At 42.0% G+C, this 20,284-nt stretch overlaps 1 protein-coding gene across 7 annotated transcripts; it reads right to left on the bottom strand.

The window, feature by feature from the left end:
* Window positions 1-856: 856 nt before the first annotated feature.
* Window positions 857-19,090, bottom strand: KCTD18 (potassium channel tetramerization domain containing 18). 7 transcript variants are annotated; one of them, XR_012802663.1, is made up of 8 exons: window positions 18,703-18,726; window positions 17,291-17,469; window positions 15,680-15,891; window positions 13,548-13,741; window positions 12,917-13,011; window positions 12,655-12,757; window positions 7,457-7,988; window positions 857-1,081 (listed from the first exon to the last, which is right to left on the bottom strand). XR_012802663.1 is itself a non-coding variant. In XM_075608698.1 (7 exons), the coding sequence occupies exons 2-7, from the start codon at window positions 17,451-17,453 to the stop codon at window positions 7,514-7,516; spliced, it is 1,242 nt and encodes a 413-aa protein (XP_075464813.1). In that variant the 5' UTR covers window positions 17,454-17,469; window positions 18,829-19,090; the 3' UTR covers window positions 7,299-7,513. The 7 variants fall into 7 exon arrangements, 6 of the variants coding, with proteins under 6 accessions (XP_075464813.1, XP_075464810.1, XP_075464812.1 ...); XM_075608698.1 differs by lacking the exons at window positions 857-1,081; window positions 18,703-18,726 and adding an exon at window positions 18,829-19,090 and having other exon boundaries at window positions 7,299-7,988; XM_075608695.1 differs by lacking the exons at window positions 857-1,081; window positions 18,703-18,726 and adding an exon at window positions 18,829-19,089 and having other exon boundaries at window positions 7,299-7,988; window positions 17,291-17,474.
* Window positions 19,091-20,284: the final 1,194 nt, after the last annotated feature.

The following is a 20,284-nucleotide window of genomic DNA, read 5'->3' as shown; positions in this document are numbered from 1 at the left end:
AGAAGATTCTAGAGATGAATGTCAGGCCACCCGTCTGTGAGCTGAAGCAAAAGTGTGTCATGCAGCAGGACAATGATCCTAAACATACAAGCAGATCTACAAAAGAATGGTTGCAGAAGAAGAAATTTTGCATTTAAGAATGGCCTTATCAAAGTCCGGACCAAAACACCATCAAAATGTTGTGGCAGGACCTGAAGCGAGCTGTCCAAGCAAGGAAGCCCTCAAATGTCGTTGAGTTAAAGCAGTTCTGTAAGAAAGAATGGGATACAATTCCTCAAAACTTATGTGAGACTGACCAGAAGTTACAGGAAACGCTTAGTTGGTCATTGCTCAAGGGGGCGCCACCAGGTACTGAATCTAAAGGTTCACATACTTTTTCACACATGGATATTAAATGTTGAATAATTTGTGGATAAATAAATGTTGAAAAAGTATCATGTTTATGTGTCATTTGTTTGATCAGGTTATCCTTCTCTATTATTAGGACTTAGATTGTAATAAAATTTTAGGTTACAAATATGAGAAAATCCTAAGGGGTTCACAAACTTTCTCACCACTGTAACTCAGTACTTTATTTCTAACCCCTTTTCATGAAGGGGTTACGTGCGCCGGAGGCCTCTGCACATGCGCGCCAAAGGCCTCTGCACATGCGCGTCGAGCGCCAGAGGCTGCCTCTTTTGCCCACAATGATATCACTTCCGTTAACATGAAGATAATTTGTGCAAGCGAAATTTTTGAAGGTGCCAGGAAAGAAGTTTCACTTCAAAAGCATCAATTCATGCGAAGGAGATACTTACAAGCTGTTAACGATACGGAGGCAAGAAGCAGCACATAAGGCGATTTTATTGAGGAAAACGTGAGGGCATCTCTTACCATATGTTTGAATGTACATTGTTATAACAATATTATACCATTTTCTCTTCTTTCGGAATCTGTGAAACCATGCACCTAGAGCCAATCTTCTTTGCACCTGGTCAGCAATAAGGGTTGGATATTCTTGGGACTCTGGCCGCAGGACCAGAAGATTTGTGTTTTTCCACAAGGATTGGCATTTGAGACTTTATCCTCTACGAAGTTGTATCTATACAGCATACAAGGTTTTATTTCAATGACACTTTATAGACTTTCTACATACGGACAATTTTTTTTTAACGATCTAGTCATTATCTTCACTTTAATTGATAGCGCCACATTACTTTTCTTTTGGTAAGATGACTGCCTTCGGTCACAGGAATTAAGGTCAAAATGGGTAGGTTTAAGGGCTCAAATCCCACTTTAACCTTGGCGCCCAAAGGAGGCCTTCCTAAGCACACCAGTCTTAGTTTTTATACTGAGAATAACTCAATCCCATATCGCATTAGAGATAATTGGGTAGTGGCTATGTTATAATACATTTCCAGATTTCCATTAGAACAGGAGCTGTGAATATTGTAATGTGAAGTTGGGATGTACTGCATGATAAAACGATATTGCGGTGTCAAAAAGAAAATTACTACATCAAATTATTTTATTTAAAGAGGGAACATCACGTTCTTTATTGAAGCAAATACATCTAACATGACAGCTTAGTCTGCATACAGTCTTTTCTGCCTACATTTTTTAAATTTGATATAGGTCTCACAATTCAATTAATTAGGATGCCATTTAGAATCCAGAAAGTTGCATATTTTTCCTCGCTACTACAGAAATGTACTGGTATTGAGGGTCTTTGTAATGGGGGCAATGCAGTTCGAGACCCAGAACCAGCTCCTGTGACCTTGGGCAAGTCTTCTTGTTACTTGGGCACCAAAAATTTGAATACAAGATTTTCTTAATAGAGGCTAGCTGTATAAAACTACCAAAAGGCCCCAATGCTACATCCAATATGACAAATTATTTAGTTCAATATGATCTGTGTTTTCTTCTCATACAGTAAGTAAGGGTCATTTCAAGCACGTCACAGTAAACCCTCTTAGCAGGTACTGCATAGAGAGGAGAAACCAAACACTACAGGAAACAGCATGGGATGTGTGACATGCATGCGGTGCCTAAAGGGTTGAAAATGTGTTTACTCTTCTCTCTATAGCATGGTAGTAGCGGGTGAAGTGGAGCAGGGAATACAACCACCACAGATTAGTTAGATATACGCTCAACACCTCCTACTGTATAATGACAGACTAATCTCCTAATTGTCTCTCTCTCACAAAATCAAACAGTAGGTAATTAAAGCTTGTGTGAAAGAAAGAAGTCCTCCAGCGCAGTGTTTCCCAAAGTGTGCGCCCCGGCGCCCTGGTGCGCCGCGACTTGGCTAGAGGGGCGCCGCGATCAGGGCCGCCAGCAGCGGGAAACAAGGGCTGCAATTTAAAAAAAAAAAAAACCTCTGATGCGGAGGAGCGGTCACGTGACCGCTCCCATCCAATGGGGCTGCAGCCTGCCCGGCATTGCAGCTACAGAGCCATCAGACAGAGGCAGCACCAATGGGGGGCGGGGGGGAGAGGGGTGGTGGTGTGTGTGTAAAACGGGCTGCAGGGGGTGTGTGTGTAAAACGGGCTGCAGGGTGTGTGTGTGTAAAACGGGCTGCAGGGGGTGTGTGTAAAACGGGCTGCAGGGTGTGTGTGTGTGTGTGTGAAAAACGGGCTGCAGCGGGTGTGTGTGTGTGTGTGTGTGTGTGAAAAACGGGCTGCAGGTGGGTGGGTGGCTGTGAAAAACGGGCTGCAGGTAGGTGGGTGGGTGTGAAAAACGGGCTGCAGGTGTGTGTGAAAAACGGGCTGTGGGTGTGTGTGAAAAACGGGCTGCAGGTGTGTGTGAAAAACGGGCTGTGGGTGTGTGTGAAAAACGGGCTGTGGGTGGGTGTGAAAAACGGGCTGTTGTGAAAAACGGGCTGTGTGAAAAACGGGCTGTGGGTGGGTGGGTGTGAAAAACGGGCTGTGTTTGTTGAAAAACGGGCTGTGGGTGGGTGTGAAAAACGGGCTGTGGGTGGGTGGGTGTGAAAAACGGGCAGTGTGAAAAACGGGCTGTGGGTGGATGGGTGTGAAAAACGAGCTGTTGTGAAAAACGGGCTATGGGTGGGTGGGTAGGTGGGTGTGAAAAACGGGCTGTGGGTGGGTGGGTGTGAAAAACGGGCTGTGGGTGGGTGGGTGTGAAAAACGGGCTGTGGGTGGGTGGGTGCGTGTGAAAAACTGGCTGTGGGTGGGTGGGTGTGAAAAACGGGCTGCAGGTGGGTGGGTAGGTGTGAAAAATGGGCTACACGTGAAAAACGGGCTGCAAGTGGGTGGGTGGGTGGGTGTGAAAAACGGGCTTTGTGAAAAACGGGCTGCGGGTGGGTGATTGTGAAAAACGGGCTGCGGGGGTGTGTGTGGGTGTGAAAAACGGGCTGCGGGTGGGTGGGCTGCTGTTTGAAAAACGGGCTGCGGGTGGGTGGGTTTGAAAAACGGGCTGCGGGTGGGTGGTCGTGAAAAACGAGCTGCAGGTGGGTGGGTGTGAAAAACGGGCTGCAGGTGGGTGGGTGTCTGTGAGAGAGTGTCCGTCTGTCTGTGAGAGTGTCCGCCTGTCTGTGTCTGACAGAGAGAGAGTGAGGTCAGAGAGTGAGGTCAGAGAGTGAGGTCAGAGAGAGTGAGGTCAGAGAGAGAGTGAGGTCAGAGAGAGTGAGGTCTGAGAGAGAGAGAATGAGGGAGTGAGGTCTGAGAGTGAGGGAGTGAGGTCTGAGAGAGAGTGAGGTCAGAGAGAGAGAGTGTGAGGTCAGAGAGAGAGAGAGAGGTCAGAGAGAGAGAGAGTGAGGTCAGAGAGAGAGAGAGTGAGGTCAGAGAGAGAGAGAGAGAGAGAGTGAGTTCAGAGAGAGAGAGAGAGAGTGAGTTCAGAGAGAGAGAGAGAGAGAGTGAGGTCAGAGAGAGAGAGTGAGGTCTGAGAGAGTGAGGTCTAAGAGAGAGTGAGGTCAGAGAGAGTGAGGTCAGAGAGAGAGTGAGGTCTGAGAGAGAGAGTGAGGTCTGAGAGAGAGAGTGAGGTCTGAGAGAGTGAGGTCTGAGAGAGAGAGTGAGGGAGTGAGATCTGAGAGTGAGGTCTGAGAGAGAGTGAGGTCTGAGAGAGAGAGAGAGAGAGGTCAGAGAGAGAGAGAGTGAGGTCAGAGAGAGTGAGGTCAGAGAGAGAGAGAGTGAGTTCAGAGAGAGAGAGTGAGGTCAGAGAGAGAGTGAGGTCTGAGAGAGAGTGAGGTCTAAGAGAGAGTGAGGTCTGAGAGAGAGAGTGAGGTCTGAGAGAGAGTGAGGTCTGAGAGAGAGAGAGAGAGTGAGGTCTGAGAGAGAGTGAGGTCTGAGAGAGAGAGTGAGGTCTGAGAGAGAGAGAGAGAGAGAGAGAGAGAGAGAGAGAGAGGTCTGAGAGAGAGAGAGAGGTCTGAGAGAGAGAGTGAGGTCTGAGAGAGAGTGAGTTCTGAGAGAGAGTGAGGTCTGAGAGAGAGAGAGTGAGGTCTGAGAGAGTGAGGTCTAAGAGAGAGAGTGAGGTCTGAGAGAGTGAGGTCTGAGAGAGAGAGAGAGAGAGAGAGAGAGAGAGAGAGTGTGGTCTGAGAGAGTGAGGTCTGAGAGAGAGAGAGAGAGTGAGGTCTGAGAGAGAGAGGTCTGAGAGAGAGAGAGAGAGAGAGAGAGAGAGAGTGAGGTCTGAAAGAGAGAGAGAGAGAGTGAGGTCTGAGAGTGAGGTCTGAGAGAGAGGTCTGAGAGAGAGAGAGAGGTCTGAGAGAGAGAGAGTGAGGTCTGAGAGAGAGAGAGTGAGGTCTGAGAGAGAGAGTGAGGTCTGAGAGAGAGTGAGGTCTGAGAGAGTGAGGTCTGAGAGAGAGTGAGGTCTGAGAGAGAGTGAGGTCTGAGAGAGAGTGAGGTCTGAGAGAGAGAGGTCTGAGAGAGAGAGAGAGGTCTGAGAGAGTGAGGTCTGAGAGAGAGAGAGGTCTGAGAGAGAGAGGTCTGAGAGAGAGAGGTCTGAGAGAGAGAGTGAGGTCTGAGAGAGAGTGAGGTCTGAGAGAGAGTGAGGTCTGAGAGAGAGAGAGAGTGAGGTCTGAGAGAGAGATTGAGAGTGTGTTAGTGTCTGAGAGAGACACCAACTGCGCACTGCAACTGTTAGGTATGTATATACACCTTTGTTTTTACTTTGGGCGCCGCGGAAAAATCCTGATCGCCTTGGGGAGCCTTGAACCGAAAAAGTTTGGGAACCACTGCCCCAGCGCATAGACACAGTTCATCAACCCAAGCAGAGATATGTGGGAAAGATAAACACAGACAAAAAGAGGTATTGGTAAAATAATAAATACAGTAATACTAATATCAACTCTTAATGAACTTATAGAAACTGCAGTGCTAACTAACTCAATTAACTTAGACAGCTTCCAAACATTTAAAACCACTCTTGATTGATAAACAACACACGCTTACATGTGTTGAGTCACACTGGGGATAAAGATGTAACCTTCAACAGCAACCAGTGGATGACTTAAAAAAGGTAGAAAAAAAACGGTGGAACAGCGTTGGTGGGCTGAAGCCAGGCTGTGCACGAGCCAGGGAAGCCACCGTTAAGCAGACGATACAGAGAGATGCCGGAGCAGCTGTGAGGGATACCCCAAAGAAATCCTGGACAGGGACAGACGTGGGTGTGCTGGATTCGAGTGGAAAAACACAAGGCTGGAAAGCTATTCACTAATGCATTTGTGAATAAGCCGTTTGTGAGTGCATCCATTTTTATTTTGTTCTATTGTTACAAGAAAAATGATTATGCCATGTTCCCTTTTTTCTACCTTTTTTAAGTCATCCACTGGTTACTGTTGAAGGTCACCTCTTTATCCCCACTGTGACTCAACACATGCAAGTGTGTGTTTATCAATCAAGAGTGGTTTTAAATGTTTGGAAGCTAAGTTTATTGAGTTAGTTAGCACTGCAGTTTCTGTAAGTTCATTAAGAGTTGATATTAGTATTACTATATTTATTATTTTAGCAATACCTCTTTTTGTGTGTGTTTAATCTTTCCCCACATATCTCTGTTTGGGTTGATGAACTGAGTCTATTAGCTGGAGGACTTCTTTCTTTCACACAAGCTGCCTTTTGGAGTTGGAATACCTCCCTGGACTCGACAGACATTGTAATATTTTATTTATATTGTTATCTCTGCATTTACTGTACCCTGGTTGTTGGTTGGCGCTACCTTTTCTTTGTTTCTAATAGTAGGTAATTAAAAAAAAAAAAAAAAAAGACTGAACTGCAGCTTTAATTTCTTTTTTTACTTCAATAGTTTCATGTGTGCAATCTCTAATAACCTAAAGAACTGTATAGCTGCAGGTCAATTCGTTCTCCATGTATTGATCGGCGAAATTTGGTGACATCATTAGTGAAGGGATCTGTTTTTCTTCTGCTTCTTTCTCTCAGTGGAAGCTCATGAATATTCATGAGCACTCCTGCACTGACATGTGCTAGAGGGAGGGCAAGGCTGACAAAGGGGTGTGCCAGGGCTTGTGACAGGACATGAAGGGGCAGTGCCTTAGCAAATGGTTGTTAAAATAGAATACAAGAAAACTGGTCTTTCAAAGTTGTTTTTTTAAAAACAGAAAATGCTAAAAGTATTTTTTCTTACTACAGAACTGATTTATTAAAAAAAACACACATGCAGGATATTGACTGAACTGCAGCTTTAAAACTGCTATAAAGGCCTTCTAAGGACATTACTGATCAATTGATGGAGTGAGCCTGATTTTGTAATACCTGGCAGATAAGAGTATGTGATAAACTTCAAGTCTCAGTCACATGTACCAAGTATTTTTATCTAATACATTGTCTTGGCTTTTTAATTTCCCTAAATCACAAACTTTACTGCTAAATCCTCTATTACCTTTCTAATGACCCCAATCATAAAATACAATTAAAAACATTATTGCTATTGTCCAACTTTGTAATTGTTGAATCATTTGATCTTCTCAATAACCATAGCAAAATCAGTAAGTACATTGTGTGGTATTTGTTTACGTGCTTTTCGGAGGTAGCCTTTTGTGTCTTCAGTTGAAAATCAATCAAGCGCATTTCGCATTTTAAAACTCTCTCCATCCCATGCCACACTCCCTCTAACTCCATCCCATGTTACTCTCTTCTCCGCGCACATCATCCACTCTTGTCCCCCTCCCTCCTCATGTCACACTCCATCTATCTCCATCCCATGTCAAACTCCCTCTCTATTCCTTTACGCTCTTTTCCTCCCATGTCACCCACTCTTTCCTCCGTCACCCCCATGTCACACTCCCTCTCTGCATCCCATTAACTCTTCTCCCACCTTAATTCCCCCCCTCCCCCCAATCACACCCACCCTTTCACCCCCTACTTTCCAGTCACCTATTCTCTTCCCCGGGTGAACTTTGTTGCTGGATTTCAATGTCTCTGCAGCAGCTGTATCAGTAGAAAATGTGTTACAAAAAATCCCTCACACCAAAAAAATTATAATATATATAACAATTTGATACACTCACTATGTATATCTGTCAAATGACTTGTTTATGAAACCATTCTCTGTCCTGATTCTTTCATTATCTGTGAGAAGCTGTTGATCCTTCTGCCTTTGTCTCACTTAATACTGGGAATGAACTTGCTGATGCCAATATTGGGCTCAATGAAGTCCTCTTCAACCTTATCACTTGGGTGGCAGCTGGCTTTTCTGAAGCTGGAATATTAAGACTAATGGATTTTCCCTTAGCACCATCATTTAGCTCCATTTTCAAGGAAGAAGACTGTATTTCCTGAGGGTTGGAAGGCACTGAATCACAACTCCAACGTTTAACTTTCAGCACAATCTTTAGTGGCTTTTGGGTGCTGTGGTTGAATCGCTTTAGTGATATCTTCTTTGAAGCCCCTGAAGTAGATTCCTGCCCAGCCGATTTGACCGAAGTCGAGTTCTTTACTTTGATATGTGTATTTGTGGAGGGACCAGAAAATCGGATGGGTTTCTGGCATGCCTTGGTCAGAGTGTTCACTTCCTGCTCTTCTGTGTAGTCTATCAATCTCCTACAGAACAAAAGATGGCTATTAGCAGCGATGTTACCTCCATAGCAGGACAGGTTTACAGTAAATCCTTTCTACTTCATCATTCTAACTATAAAAAGGGGCTGTCCCATGTAGCAGCTAAAACATTTTTTAACCAGTTCTTCTGTTAACTCTGCATCCTGTTAAATATAAACATAAGCAGAAGAGGCCATCCGCTAACCCTCAGTAGATGATAGTCTGGGTGCACTAGGGTCATATAAATATAATTCAGAAGAGGTACCTCCATAGGCAAGGAGAGTATATGGAGCACCCAATAACATGCACTCTTAAGACATGCAGATATCACAAATGAGATGTCAGTAAATGAACTGAGATTTGCATCGAGACACTTCTGAGAATAGTGTGATTAGAATAATAGGATAACTCCTAAAATGATGAATAGAGATATTTTTAAATCATATCTTTTCATTCTAACAAAAACTAAAAATATAATGGGCGAGATAAAAACCACCTCGGAGGCGTTTTAGAGTAATAAGTCCACAATAATACACTTGAACTATTGGTGACAGCACTTGACGGAGTATTACCAGGGTCACCCTGTAAGTTCAAGATGGGCTAATGATCCTTAAAAAGGCAGGGCTATATGTAGCTTTAATCAATGTCAAGCTGTAACTGGTAAGCGGTGTCACGGTAACTTATGACAAGCTATAATATACACCAAAATACCTGGGTTGAACTGAACGCGACTGAGATATGATAAAATATCATTTATTCCTTGAAAAAGGTGAACACACACGATATACAAATAACAGGCAAAATATACACTTACTTAGGGGTTTGGACAAGAAAGCAATCAGGATACAGGATTGGCAATTTCTTCCATAATACAGGTTCAGATGTAGACATCACGAAAAGCACAAAGACAACTGAGTATAGGCTGGACACTGGGTTATATGCAATTTCCAGTCTATACCTTATTATTGAGTGTAGGCCATTGGAGAACGATTACCTGCACCCAATCTCTCCTTGCCACCTCACCTGAGGGGCACCTTAACACCCGCCCACTGGGTGGATATTATTCTAATCAGGGGGCTTAATTTCCCATCCCCCTCCCACAAGCCTGGCGTCTTCAAGTCTATCTTGGCCAGGATGCCCTTTGTCCAAGGTGTGAATTACAACACTTAATCTCAAGCACCCATGTCCTGCATTCTATTGTGCTCACATACACAAATAGGGTGGGGGAGTCTTTGATTAAGAGTTTATGATAGACCATTTGGTCTGCTATCCTGGACATTACCATACCAGATGGGCTCTGAGTTTTTATCCCAGACCCAAAATACAATTCATAGTTTAATATCTTCACATATTAAAATAATCCGTTCTGCTGGGCCTAGTGGGCTGATACTTGCAAGTTCTTCATGCCGGAAGTAACTCTCCATTGTGGCAACGTTTCAGCCCTCTGTGACCCCCTGAACCGGAGATACACAAATGCACTTAAAAACCTTTTTTAATACAGGATTCTTCGCTTTAAAAATGAATCCCTGTTTTTCACTCTTTTCCCATTGAAATCAACGGGCTCCGCCGCCATAGGCTTTCAATGGGGCACTCCGCCACTGAAGTCAATGGGCTTCGCCGCCATAGACTTTCAATGGGGAAACTCCGCATTGAAGTCTATGGAAAAACCACAATTCTTTACATTTGCCCACACTCCGTCTGGTTGTTCGGAGAGGGCTGGACATGGCCATGCATTCATGCCGGAACCGTGGCTTCATGCGACCCAACTCCCAGCCCTCTGGTCGTTCCAGAACCGGAGATATGGGCTTTCACTTTTACAATTTCAGACTTAGCCGTTTTAACGGCACGCGGTTTTTCCCCATTGGAATCAATGGCCGGCGCCGCCATAGACAATGCATGGGTGAGCGCCGCCATTGGATTCAATGGGACGTCCGCTCCGCAATTAAAGTCAATGGCGGGACCCTCTTCATGAGCGCGACCCTTTACGGGGGTCCCTCATTCCCGGGCTTGATGGGGGTCGTGTGTGGGGGTTCCTAGGGGCTAGGGGCAAAAATAATTTTATTTCTGGGTGCCCTAGAACCTAAGATTCCCACGCCAATTGTCGTTGACCTTGAACTCAGTGATAAAGCTCTTTTCAAAGACATTGTGTCCGCTTCTGCGGTTTGGATGGCTGCCAACCTATTCCTGGAGATCGGCATCGAGGAATCCTCATTGAAGTCAATGGCCCCATTGACTTTCAATGGGAAACCGCCGCTCCTCCTCTCGGACGCCACCTGCTGGTCTTCACTGGAAACAGGCCCAAAAACGCTAGATCCGCCATTGAAATGAATGGAGCTGCAATGGCGACCTATGGGACTCTGCAAAATGGAGCCTGAAAAGGCGGGAACATGGAACAAAGGTCTATAATCACTAAGTTAACCTTAACCATTTCCCTCCCGCATCAATCCCAGTTATGTGTTGGTGCAAACACTGAAACAGAAACAATACATTTTTACAGGGGAATATACATTTGGGTTCTGAAGCAGGGTAAAAACACATTACTGGACCGCAGTCCAGTTAAACCATTGCTTCCCAAGTGAGAGCAGGGTGTGGCCAAATGGGGTGTAACCCCTTTAAACCCGGGCCAAACCCCCTCTCCCATGACAAGCGGTCATACCTGCATACAGGGGTGATAGTGTCAAGCATACAGCACTATCAGGGTAAATTAAGCAAATAAAAATCAGTGATATCCCCCTGTTAAGACTATATTCTTGCAAGATGGCAGATATAACACTTAATGTTACTATGTATTTGTCATCGTAACTCTATGCCCAAGATGTACTTGAAAACGAGAGGTAGCTCTCAATGTATTACTTCCTGGTAAAATATTTTATAAATAAAATAAATAAGATAAGTTTAAATAGATGGTCTCCTGGGTATTAATTGAATAATCCAGCATTTGGTAATGATGCTGCTGCTTTAGGCTATATGTATACACACATACCAGTCAGCCTGTGTATAGCCTGAGAGCAGGGCGTGTAAAGAATATATAGGTGAGCCCTGTTGATTATGTAGTTAGTAATCCTACAGTATAGTATTAGGTAACTAGCTTGATCACCATCAGAATCTGCCAGTAGGGATAACTGTCAGCGGACTTCTTTCTTCCTTGACAATGATGATCTCCCTTGACAAAGCACCATAAGCGAAACGTACGTCGGGGAGAGTGAAGTCCGCTGATGTCATCACCAATTGTTTCACTGTGTACCGCGACATGGACACAGTCTGGCAACTTGCCAACAGAGCAATCATTTGAAAGCCCTGGAGTCACATTGCCAGCCGCTCACTGTGGTCCGGACAGCAAACAGTGTTGGGAAAGCTTTGCGCTATTTCCCACCCTACCTACCTGTCCGACCATGATTATCCCTACTGGCAGATTCTGGGTATAGTGTACTATCAAGGCTATGCAGCTGCAGAGTGACAGATTAGTGAGCAGACTAACAAGCAGGGAATACCTACCACTCCCCTCCTATCCACTCACTGTTTGTCCCACAGTCACAGAGCTTAAAAATAAACATCTGCAGCTTTAGAATAGTGATGGTACTCAAGCTAGTTACCCAATACTATACTGTAGGATTACTAGGTACATAATCAATGGGGCTCACCTCCATATATTATACTTTACATATACTCCTGCTCTCAGGCTATACACAGGCTGACTGGTATTTGTGTATGCATATAGCCTAAAGCAGCAACATCATTACCAAATGTGGGATTATTCCATTAATACGCAGGAGACCATCTACCTAAACTTATCTAGTTACATCTGCCATCTTGCAAGAATATAGTCTACCTAATAGGGGATACCACTGATTTACTTGAATTTACAGAGTGACCTTGGTAATACTCCGCCACGTGTTGTCACCAATAGTTCAACTGTATTTTTGTGAAATATACCATTGTGGACTATATACTTTATTACGCTAAAACGCCTCCCGAGGCGTTTTTTTTCTCGCCCCATATATTTTTAGTTTTTGTTAGAATTAAAAGATATTTTTAAATCATATCACTATTCAAAAATTGTAGGGGTTATCCTATTATTCTAATCACACTATTCTTGGAACGAGTGCAAATCTCAGTCTATTTACCGACATCTGATTTGTGATATCTGCTAGTGCATTTTATTTATTCATATTTATTTTATAGGCACCTCAACTGAATTATAAATATAAAACATCCCTATTCTGATTTAGTGGAATTAATGCATATGTATCAATGTATCAACTACAGTTTGTTTATCTGTTTGACTAATGATGGTTTCAGAATTACTATACAAACAAGGGGACAAAATAAACACCACCATTCTCTTCTTCAGTTTTGAGAACTGGTAACCAGTCTCATCACCAAAAGACATTATATAAAGGTTGTAAAACCTGTTTTGTTACAGGCATCAAATTAGCATGCTTTATTTAACCTGATAAATATACCACTGTCCTTAGTTTGTCCCATGGGGGACTGCCCAGTTAGCCCTTCTGTTTCTAGAGGAGCCTGCAAGGCTTTGCAGAAACATATATTTTTTATTAATCCCAAACTTAACCGTCAGTTTTGCATTGCACCTAGGAACCTAAATATACTCTAAATCACTGATGTGCATATAAGTGCTATGTTGTATCTGTACTATGTAAATTCCCTGTACCTTCTGCGCACCAGGGGAACATTCTGTTCATTTCTTTGTATCGGACGCTCCTCTAGAGTCCAACACTCAATTAGTTCTTGAGGTACCCGCCAGTAGCTGAAACCTGCAGAACAAATAGCAGTTATAGCATATGTTGGGTCATCAAAGTCTGTTAGTTGTGTTTTACTGTAGTTTTCTGTGACATTACAGCTAAATCTGTTCAGGCTGTAAAATGCTAATTTAACCCCTTCTTTTCCAGAGGATCCTGAAACACTGTATTTACCTCTTCCGTTCCAGGTCTCAAAAGCATCCATCATGTTTTTGAGCTCAGACACGCTGTAGTAGCTCAGGATATACTGGATGTTACCACCTGCTTCTCTGGCAGAATAAGAGATGGAAAAATAACATAAAAAGATCACTCTTTTAGACTCCTTACACACAGATCAACCATAAAACTTACCTGATAAGTTGTATGGTTGATCTAGTTCTTACATTGATTGTAGAGCCATTAACACTTGTGCTTAGGTTGCAGGCCCCTCTGCCATCAGAGGCTAGGTAGCGATACCGAGTCTGATGTAAAGATTGTAAAACGTTATTTTATACGTTTAGACTCACTAATTGTGGTGCAAGAACCTGCAAAAGCGCCTTCTTCATAGAACAGAACCTATTTGTTGTATGTACATGCAGCAAGTGGAAGAATTTGTTTGTGCTCTCTCGAGCATTCTCGCTTTTCAATCTCTAGGCTCGTTTTTAATGCGAAACCTTCACACTGCCAATAAACAACGTTCACATGGCAATGAGTCGTTAAACCCAAGGACAGTGAATAAAAAGTTTAGAACCCTTGAATTTGAAAGAGCAATCAAAAACAACATTAGAAACAGGCAATGTTCGTCGGCGAGTGGGAAAGCACTCACCTTTTGTACATATTTTTATGATGTATTCTTTCTCCCAACTGTTGATCAAGAGCCATCTTCCCATCCTCCTTGGTGGCATAGACTCCAATTATCTTACTCTCACAGCTTGAACCACTGGTATGCAGGTAATGCAACACCCAGACTGTGGGTTTTGTGCATATGAGATCATAAGAATCACAGAAATCAAACAAAACCTAAAGAGAACCCAAAACATACAAAAATTGTTAGGGTGGACAGTTTTATGCATAAGAAAGCAATTACTTAAGTAGGTCTTATACTAAATTATAACATCAGCACCAGGAGAAAAAAAAAACAGATTTCAAATCCTGCAATAGCTTTCTGTAACAAGCAATTAGTTTACCTCCTTGTTTCTCTGCCAACAAAAATATCCTGTGCACAGTTACATGTCCAACTAACACTTTGGGTCAGATCCACAAAGCTCTATTAAATCAGGGCTCATGAGGTTAACACTTATCTACAAAGCTAAATTATATTAAAAAAAACAATGGCTGTTCTACATCTCATTAGAATAGGCGTAATGTCACGTTATTGTAGCATAACATCCCGTTATCTGCCAATAACGGGATTTTAAGTGTGTCTTGACGTTATTTTGATCCAGAAGAGAGGGAAATAACGCTACTGTATGTGACGTTACACCCATCCAGACCCTGTAAAAGCCCTATTTCAGGGTCTGGATGTGAGGAACGCCAAGTTTAGCCATGACCTAACTAATGTTAAGTCCCAGTACTACCCTTACCGGACTTCTGTGAATCTGTTATTGTACATTATCACTAACAGTTATAGTTAACTCAATGCGCTCTACGGGAGAAAACATGACTTAACGCAGGGATTCTCAACTCCAAGTCTTGAAGACCCCCCCCCCCCCATGTCCGCTTTCAGTATATCCCTGCTTCAGCACAGGTAGCTCAATCAGTGGCTCAGTCTTCGAAGACTGAGCCACCTGTCCTTAAGCAGGGATATCGTTGAGGGGTCTTGAAGTCTGGAGTTGGCCACTCCTGACTAACATTACGTTATTGACTATTAAAGATACGTGGGTGGAATTAATGTGATGTTAAGTGACTTAATGAGGCTTTATGGATCTGGGCCTTAATAGATAAAATATAAGAGAGCATAATTAAAAATGATCACGCTATTTTAAGTCCAAATTATTGCTTGTTTGGGGGACAGTTAATAAATGGAACAAACCATACAAGTTACATTGTAATAAGATTACATTCCAAACATACCAGTGTGAATTTATAAAATGTCAATGTTTGCTTGCACTCTAATATACAGCGCGCGCACACACAAAAAATATATATCTTTACACCGAAAGCTGCATAAATATCTTAAAATGTAAATGTCAAAATTTAACATGTTATTTTTGGAAATATAGCTTTCTTCAGTGATTTATCGGTTTGTAGATGTGTAGGCTTTTGAAGTAACAGGAATGAGTGTAATTAAACACGTATTTTCATTTCTAATGCGATATAAAATAACGTTTGTAAAGTGCTTTGATTTCCTGTTTCTCCCTACCTCTCCACAAACGGGGATTTAAAGCACGCTGAATAAAGAGAGAGAGATAGTATGCAGATTGAAATGCACTTTATCTGATCAATAAGGTTTTCTACTTTTCCCCACAAGAAAATTCCCCAAATGCCGTACAGTAGGCAATAACGTCTGAGAAATGAGTGTATAAATATATATTATTAGAAATAGGAAGCGTGTTAAAATGTATAACTGATGTCAAGCATGTACATTTTACATACAGAATGCAGTTTAGTAAATGCCTCACCAAACCAATAAACAGCCATTATATACATCACGGATTAACCCTTTGAGTGCCATCCCCCATAGACACTTTGCAACCACGTGCAGAGCCACCCAGTGATCGCTGTGTCACTGAGGCGAACGCAATGGAGGCGTCCTCCTCTTCCGGTCAGATCGTGCTCAGCTCCACATGAGCACTGAACACGATCGCCCCTAAAAAAATAAGCAGAAAGCCCATGACGTAGCCACTACATGATAGGGTCCCTGGAGTGCCAGACCCCATGACATGGTGGCTACGTCACGAAGCACCCAAAGGGTTAATAGTGACCCAAGCGTAGGAAGTGTAAGAAATTTTCCAAGACCTTTTTTAGCTCCACATTTGACCTTAAAGAATACGTCTCCATTTCATTTGCCAAGTGATCGGTTAAGCTGTAAGGATATGGGATCCCGTAGTAATCTGCCTCGTCCTGCAGGGCTATTCGGGTTTGCTCTTCCTCCGGAATCCGCACTTCTCCGTGAAGATAATCTAAGAGGTATTTAAAAACCTCCCCGTTCCTATCAATGAGGCAACAACCTATTATTATAGATGGGGGGGAAAGAAGATCTTTAGGAGTACATTCTATTGTGCTTGAGCGTACAAATGTAAGGCAGGGCTCTTTAACTGGTTTCCTAAAAGGACCTAACCAGAACAAAATTAGGAGTACTGTACATGGGTCACAAGAATACTGTAATGTCATTTTGAATACATTTAAATACTTACAAATGATTACACTTAAACATTTTGCAACCATGTATAACATATGTACCATATATATTTACATTACCTGGGCTTAAAAGCAAGTTTAAAGGTTTAAAAAAAAAAAAGGCACTAGGATGCTTAGGCAACTACCGCCTACTACTTCCTCCTGCTTACCAATTACATTATAAGATCTTCGGGACAGGGACTCCTTTTACTACAGTAAATGTCACTTTTTATGTCTGAAAGCACTTCTTCCCATTATGTGTTATTTGTAATTTATATGATTATCATGTGTATTACTCCTGTGAAGCGCTATGCACATGAATGGCGCTATATAAAGATATACATACATAGAAATTAGCAGAAGCAGACAGTCCAGTGACCTTTCCCCCCCCCCCCCCCGATCTAAAGGAATCATCTTTACATCAGGGCTAAATCTATAATGGTTTATGCTGTAGTCTAGTGATCTTGTATGCACCATCTCTGTTACACCCCCATGGCAAGGCCAATTCTTTTCACCTGCCCTTAATTACGAAGCACCTATAGAGAAGCACTCTCACAACACCATTACATCCACAAGTGCCTGAATATACTGCTCCTTTCCTAATAAAGTGAAGAAAATATAACAGGACTTGGTGTGCTTTGGAAAGGGGGCTGAGTTGAAGCTATCTGGGTTCATTCATACCCTAGACATGACCCTGGGTCCAGAATACCAGAGCTAAACCCCATTAAATTCAGCTCGGTGGACCCCCTGCTTCCCGAGATACTCATCTCCTTAGGTGCTGCCAGTATCGCCCTGCAGTTTAAATGTTCTGGTTACGGCTTCCGATTGGCCAACGTGATAGGGACATTTAAACAGCAGAGATACTGGCAACCACCTACGAAGGTAAGTTGAGAAGCAGGGCATTCCCGGAGCTGAAATCAACGTGTTTCAGCTTCGGAGATCCCCTGCTTCAAACCTATTTTTTTTTTTTTTTTTTAAAGAGTCCTGATTCTAGACAATCAAATTTTTTAGTGCCCAATTCGTGGGAGATTTTTGAAAGGGGGGACGGATTTGGCCTACAATATCTGTGAAATTTTGGAATACGGATTTGGACTGTTCGGCCCATCTTTAGTATGCACAAAGGAAATAATGCCTAATGAAAACCATCTGACTGAATCATGGGCCTCTAAATATATATTTTATTATCAGTTCTAACCATTTCAGGTAAACATAAAACGCATCAGAATTTACCAGATTTATCTCGTTTTAGAGGGAAACGACCGCTGAACATGGACGCCAACATCGAATCTTTGAAGCGGCAGAGAGAGTCGCGCCTGGCAGTGAACACGCAGCCACCCACGTTAAGGTGAAGCACATCTGGCACCTCCTCGGACACAGATCCTTCTTCTTCCATTACAAAATGAGAATGTCTGTGCTAAACCAGAAACACTATTGTAAGCTCCACTTAGCTGGGACACATTTCCTTTTTGTATTAGTAGGCGATAGCTTGTTACACTCATTATTCAGCCTTTATTATATTATTCCATGGTGCTGCAGAAAGTGCTGCCACTTTAGGAATAGATCAGTGGTCGAAATGACTTTTACAAAAAAAAAAATAGCAGTGCTGTGTCTAACTTGAAAAGATTCTACATTTATTTAATACTGAGGAAGATCTATTTTAGAAAGGTTTTTTTTTTTTTTTTTTTTTTACAATATTTATGCTTAGAAAGCAGAAAGGCACATTAAATATCCCACATGTTTTTGTTGTTGTTAAATAAATCAGTTCTGTAGTATTAGATAATACATAGTAAAAAAAATTAACTCGTAATGCCATTTTTAATATAATGAGTATCCTTTGATTTCTATAGCAGTTTTTAACCCACCTCCCGAGCAGTGCAAGATCATTGCAACTTTCCTATTTGTAATCATTTGTTTCCAATATTCCCAGCAGTTTGAAAAATGTAACAATAGATCATGTTACCTTAGTAATATTGTAATGTACCTTAGAACAAAATTGATCGGCAGCTAAATAAATTAGTTTTCAATAAAGGTCATTAAAGGCTGCATACATTAAAACAATTTTTTTTTTCTCTTTTTTAAGTGCTGCATGGACTGCCTCTTTAAATAGACAGTGGAACAGTATGTTTGTTAATAAAGAAAAGTAGTGGCACCCCTTGTATTTACACTTTGACCACTGCAATAGATATGAATACTACCAAAGCAATTATTGCTTTACCTTTGCTAATTGTGCATTAACCCATCAACTACCACAGTCCAGCAACACCCTGCATAGCAATGCAGTGAAAATGTTAATGCCCAATGTATCACACCTTCCAAGTAGACTCAGGCTTCACAAATACAGCCTGTCAGTCAGTGACATACTTGACCATCTGCTGCTCTGTTTTACTCTCTGTGTGCTTAGTAAAAGGACAGGGTGGGACTGGCAAAGAATAGAACAATGATTGTATAAGTCGGCTAAAATATAAATACAGTTCAGAACGTCACAGAAACATCTTGTAACCAGCCACCCCGGATCTGAAAGGCAACAAGGAACTCTGGAGTTGGTGTACCATGTAATAGGGATAATTATCAAGGGAGACCCCCAACTCCTGGGTGTCTTATTACTCGGTAATAACCCTTGTAAAACACTGACCACCTCTTACAGCCATAACAATAACTCCCCGCCACACCTCTTCAATAGACCTACGGGGCGCTCACAAACACCATTACATCCACCGCCCCCCATGGGGGGGGCCTTCACTCTAACACCCCACTGCACCATACTCTACCTCTTTCCTCTTCCGACGGGGTCGAAGTCTGCATTCCCCTCCAATCAGATCGCACCTCCTACGTGATTGACACGAGGATATTCAATAGAAAGTAGCTAGCAATTCGGACTGTCCAATAGCAAAGTGGTCGCGTGAACGGGGCGGGGCCCAATCCGCCGCTCAGGTTACCATGGCAGCAGACTCAGGCCTTTATCTTGTCAGTGACACTTGCGCCATCTTTGAGATTTTAAACATCAAGAAGCCTCTGTGGAAGTTGCCTCATTATGTCTGATGCGTGTACTGATTAGTGTGGTTTTCACATTTTATTAGAGCAGTATAATGAATTACCCTAAACAAAAGGAAAAATAGATTTACAATTTCCCTGTGGATAAAAAAAGATTACAAACCGTTTTATAACAAAATAGAATAGTTAAATATCATTTAACACCCCTGAGCATTTGGTGACATGGATACATTTTAAAGATAATGTAGCAATACCTTTAGTTGTCTTATTAAAAACAAATGTCAATCACCTAAAACATTTTTTTGCATGTAGAGTTTTCTAACTATAAGAAAATATATTTTATATACATATTCCAGGTACAATTGAACTGCAATTTAAACCATAAAGCTGTACCTAGTTAGCAGGTACTGCACCTATTTTTTTTATATCATGAACCTTTTAAAATCAGGTGTTCAGTACTTATGTGTGCTTGTGGGAGCTGAGGAACACTACACTGAGTGTCTCCCATTGGCTGAAGCTCGAAACCTAAACCAAATGACAATCTTATTGGTTTGATCGATGGTTGATTTGATAAATGATCACCGTATTATAGATAACTTATCACTCCTATTTTATTGATATATCACTTTATACAAATACATTCAGAAACTATATTTGCATGTAATATATTTAGGGTGTAATACATTCAGGTTTGCAAAGTAAAAACCGGGACACGTTAAAAAATTATTTATAAAACAAATGGTATCACTTAAATATAAATGTAATGGTATTTGGCTAATAGCATCCCCATGTATGCGGTATTATTGATTTATTTCAGTTTCCTAACATAACACAAACTCTCGCATGTAGCAAAATGACAGTTGGGTTTATATTAATAAATTGTTTAATTAGAATTTACCAATATATTTAAACTATTTACTCTTTGATATGATCGATCACATAAAAACATGCAGCTGTGTATTTTTATGGTTTTACGAGATTTAAGTGAGTCCGAACAGGGTAAAGCTAAAAACCGGGACATTTGAACGATTTTGAGAAAATTGACGGGACACCGGAACGTTTAATAAAAATCCGGGACTGTACTGGCGAAACCGGAATGTATGGCTACCCTAACTAAATTGCATGTATCTCAAAAGAAAAGAGAGGGTGCAACACAGCACACACACACACACACACACACACACACACACACACACACACACACACACACACACACACACACACACACGTTTT

This window comes from Ascaphus truei, chromosome 7, assembly GCF_040206685.1.
Source record: "Ascaphus truei isolate aAscTru1 chromosome 7, aAscTru1.hap1, whole genome shotgun sequence".
NCBI lineage: Eukaryota > Metazoa > Chordata > Amphibia > Anura > Ascaphidae > Ascaphus > Ascaphus truei.
The sequence above is the reverse complement of the archived record's forward strand: the minus strand, read 5'-3'. Positions and strand labels throughout refer to the sequence as shown.

Coding starts and splice junctions, on each gene's coding strand:
- KCTD18 (XM_075608694.1), bottom strand. Junction 15,892..17,290: donor TCTAAAACGAGATAAATCTG/GTAAATTCTGAT, acceptor CTATAATAATAG/GTTGTTGCCTCATTGATAGG. Junction 12,758..12,916: donor TGAGACCTGGAACGGAAGAG/GTAAATACAGTG, acceptor TTTGTTCTGCAG/GTTTCAGCTACTGGCGGGTA.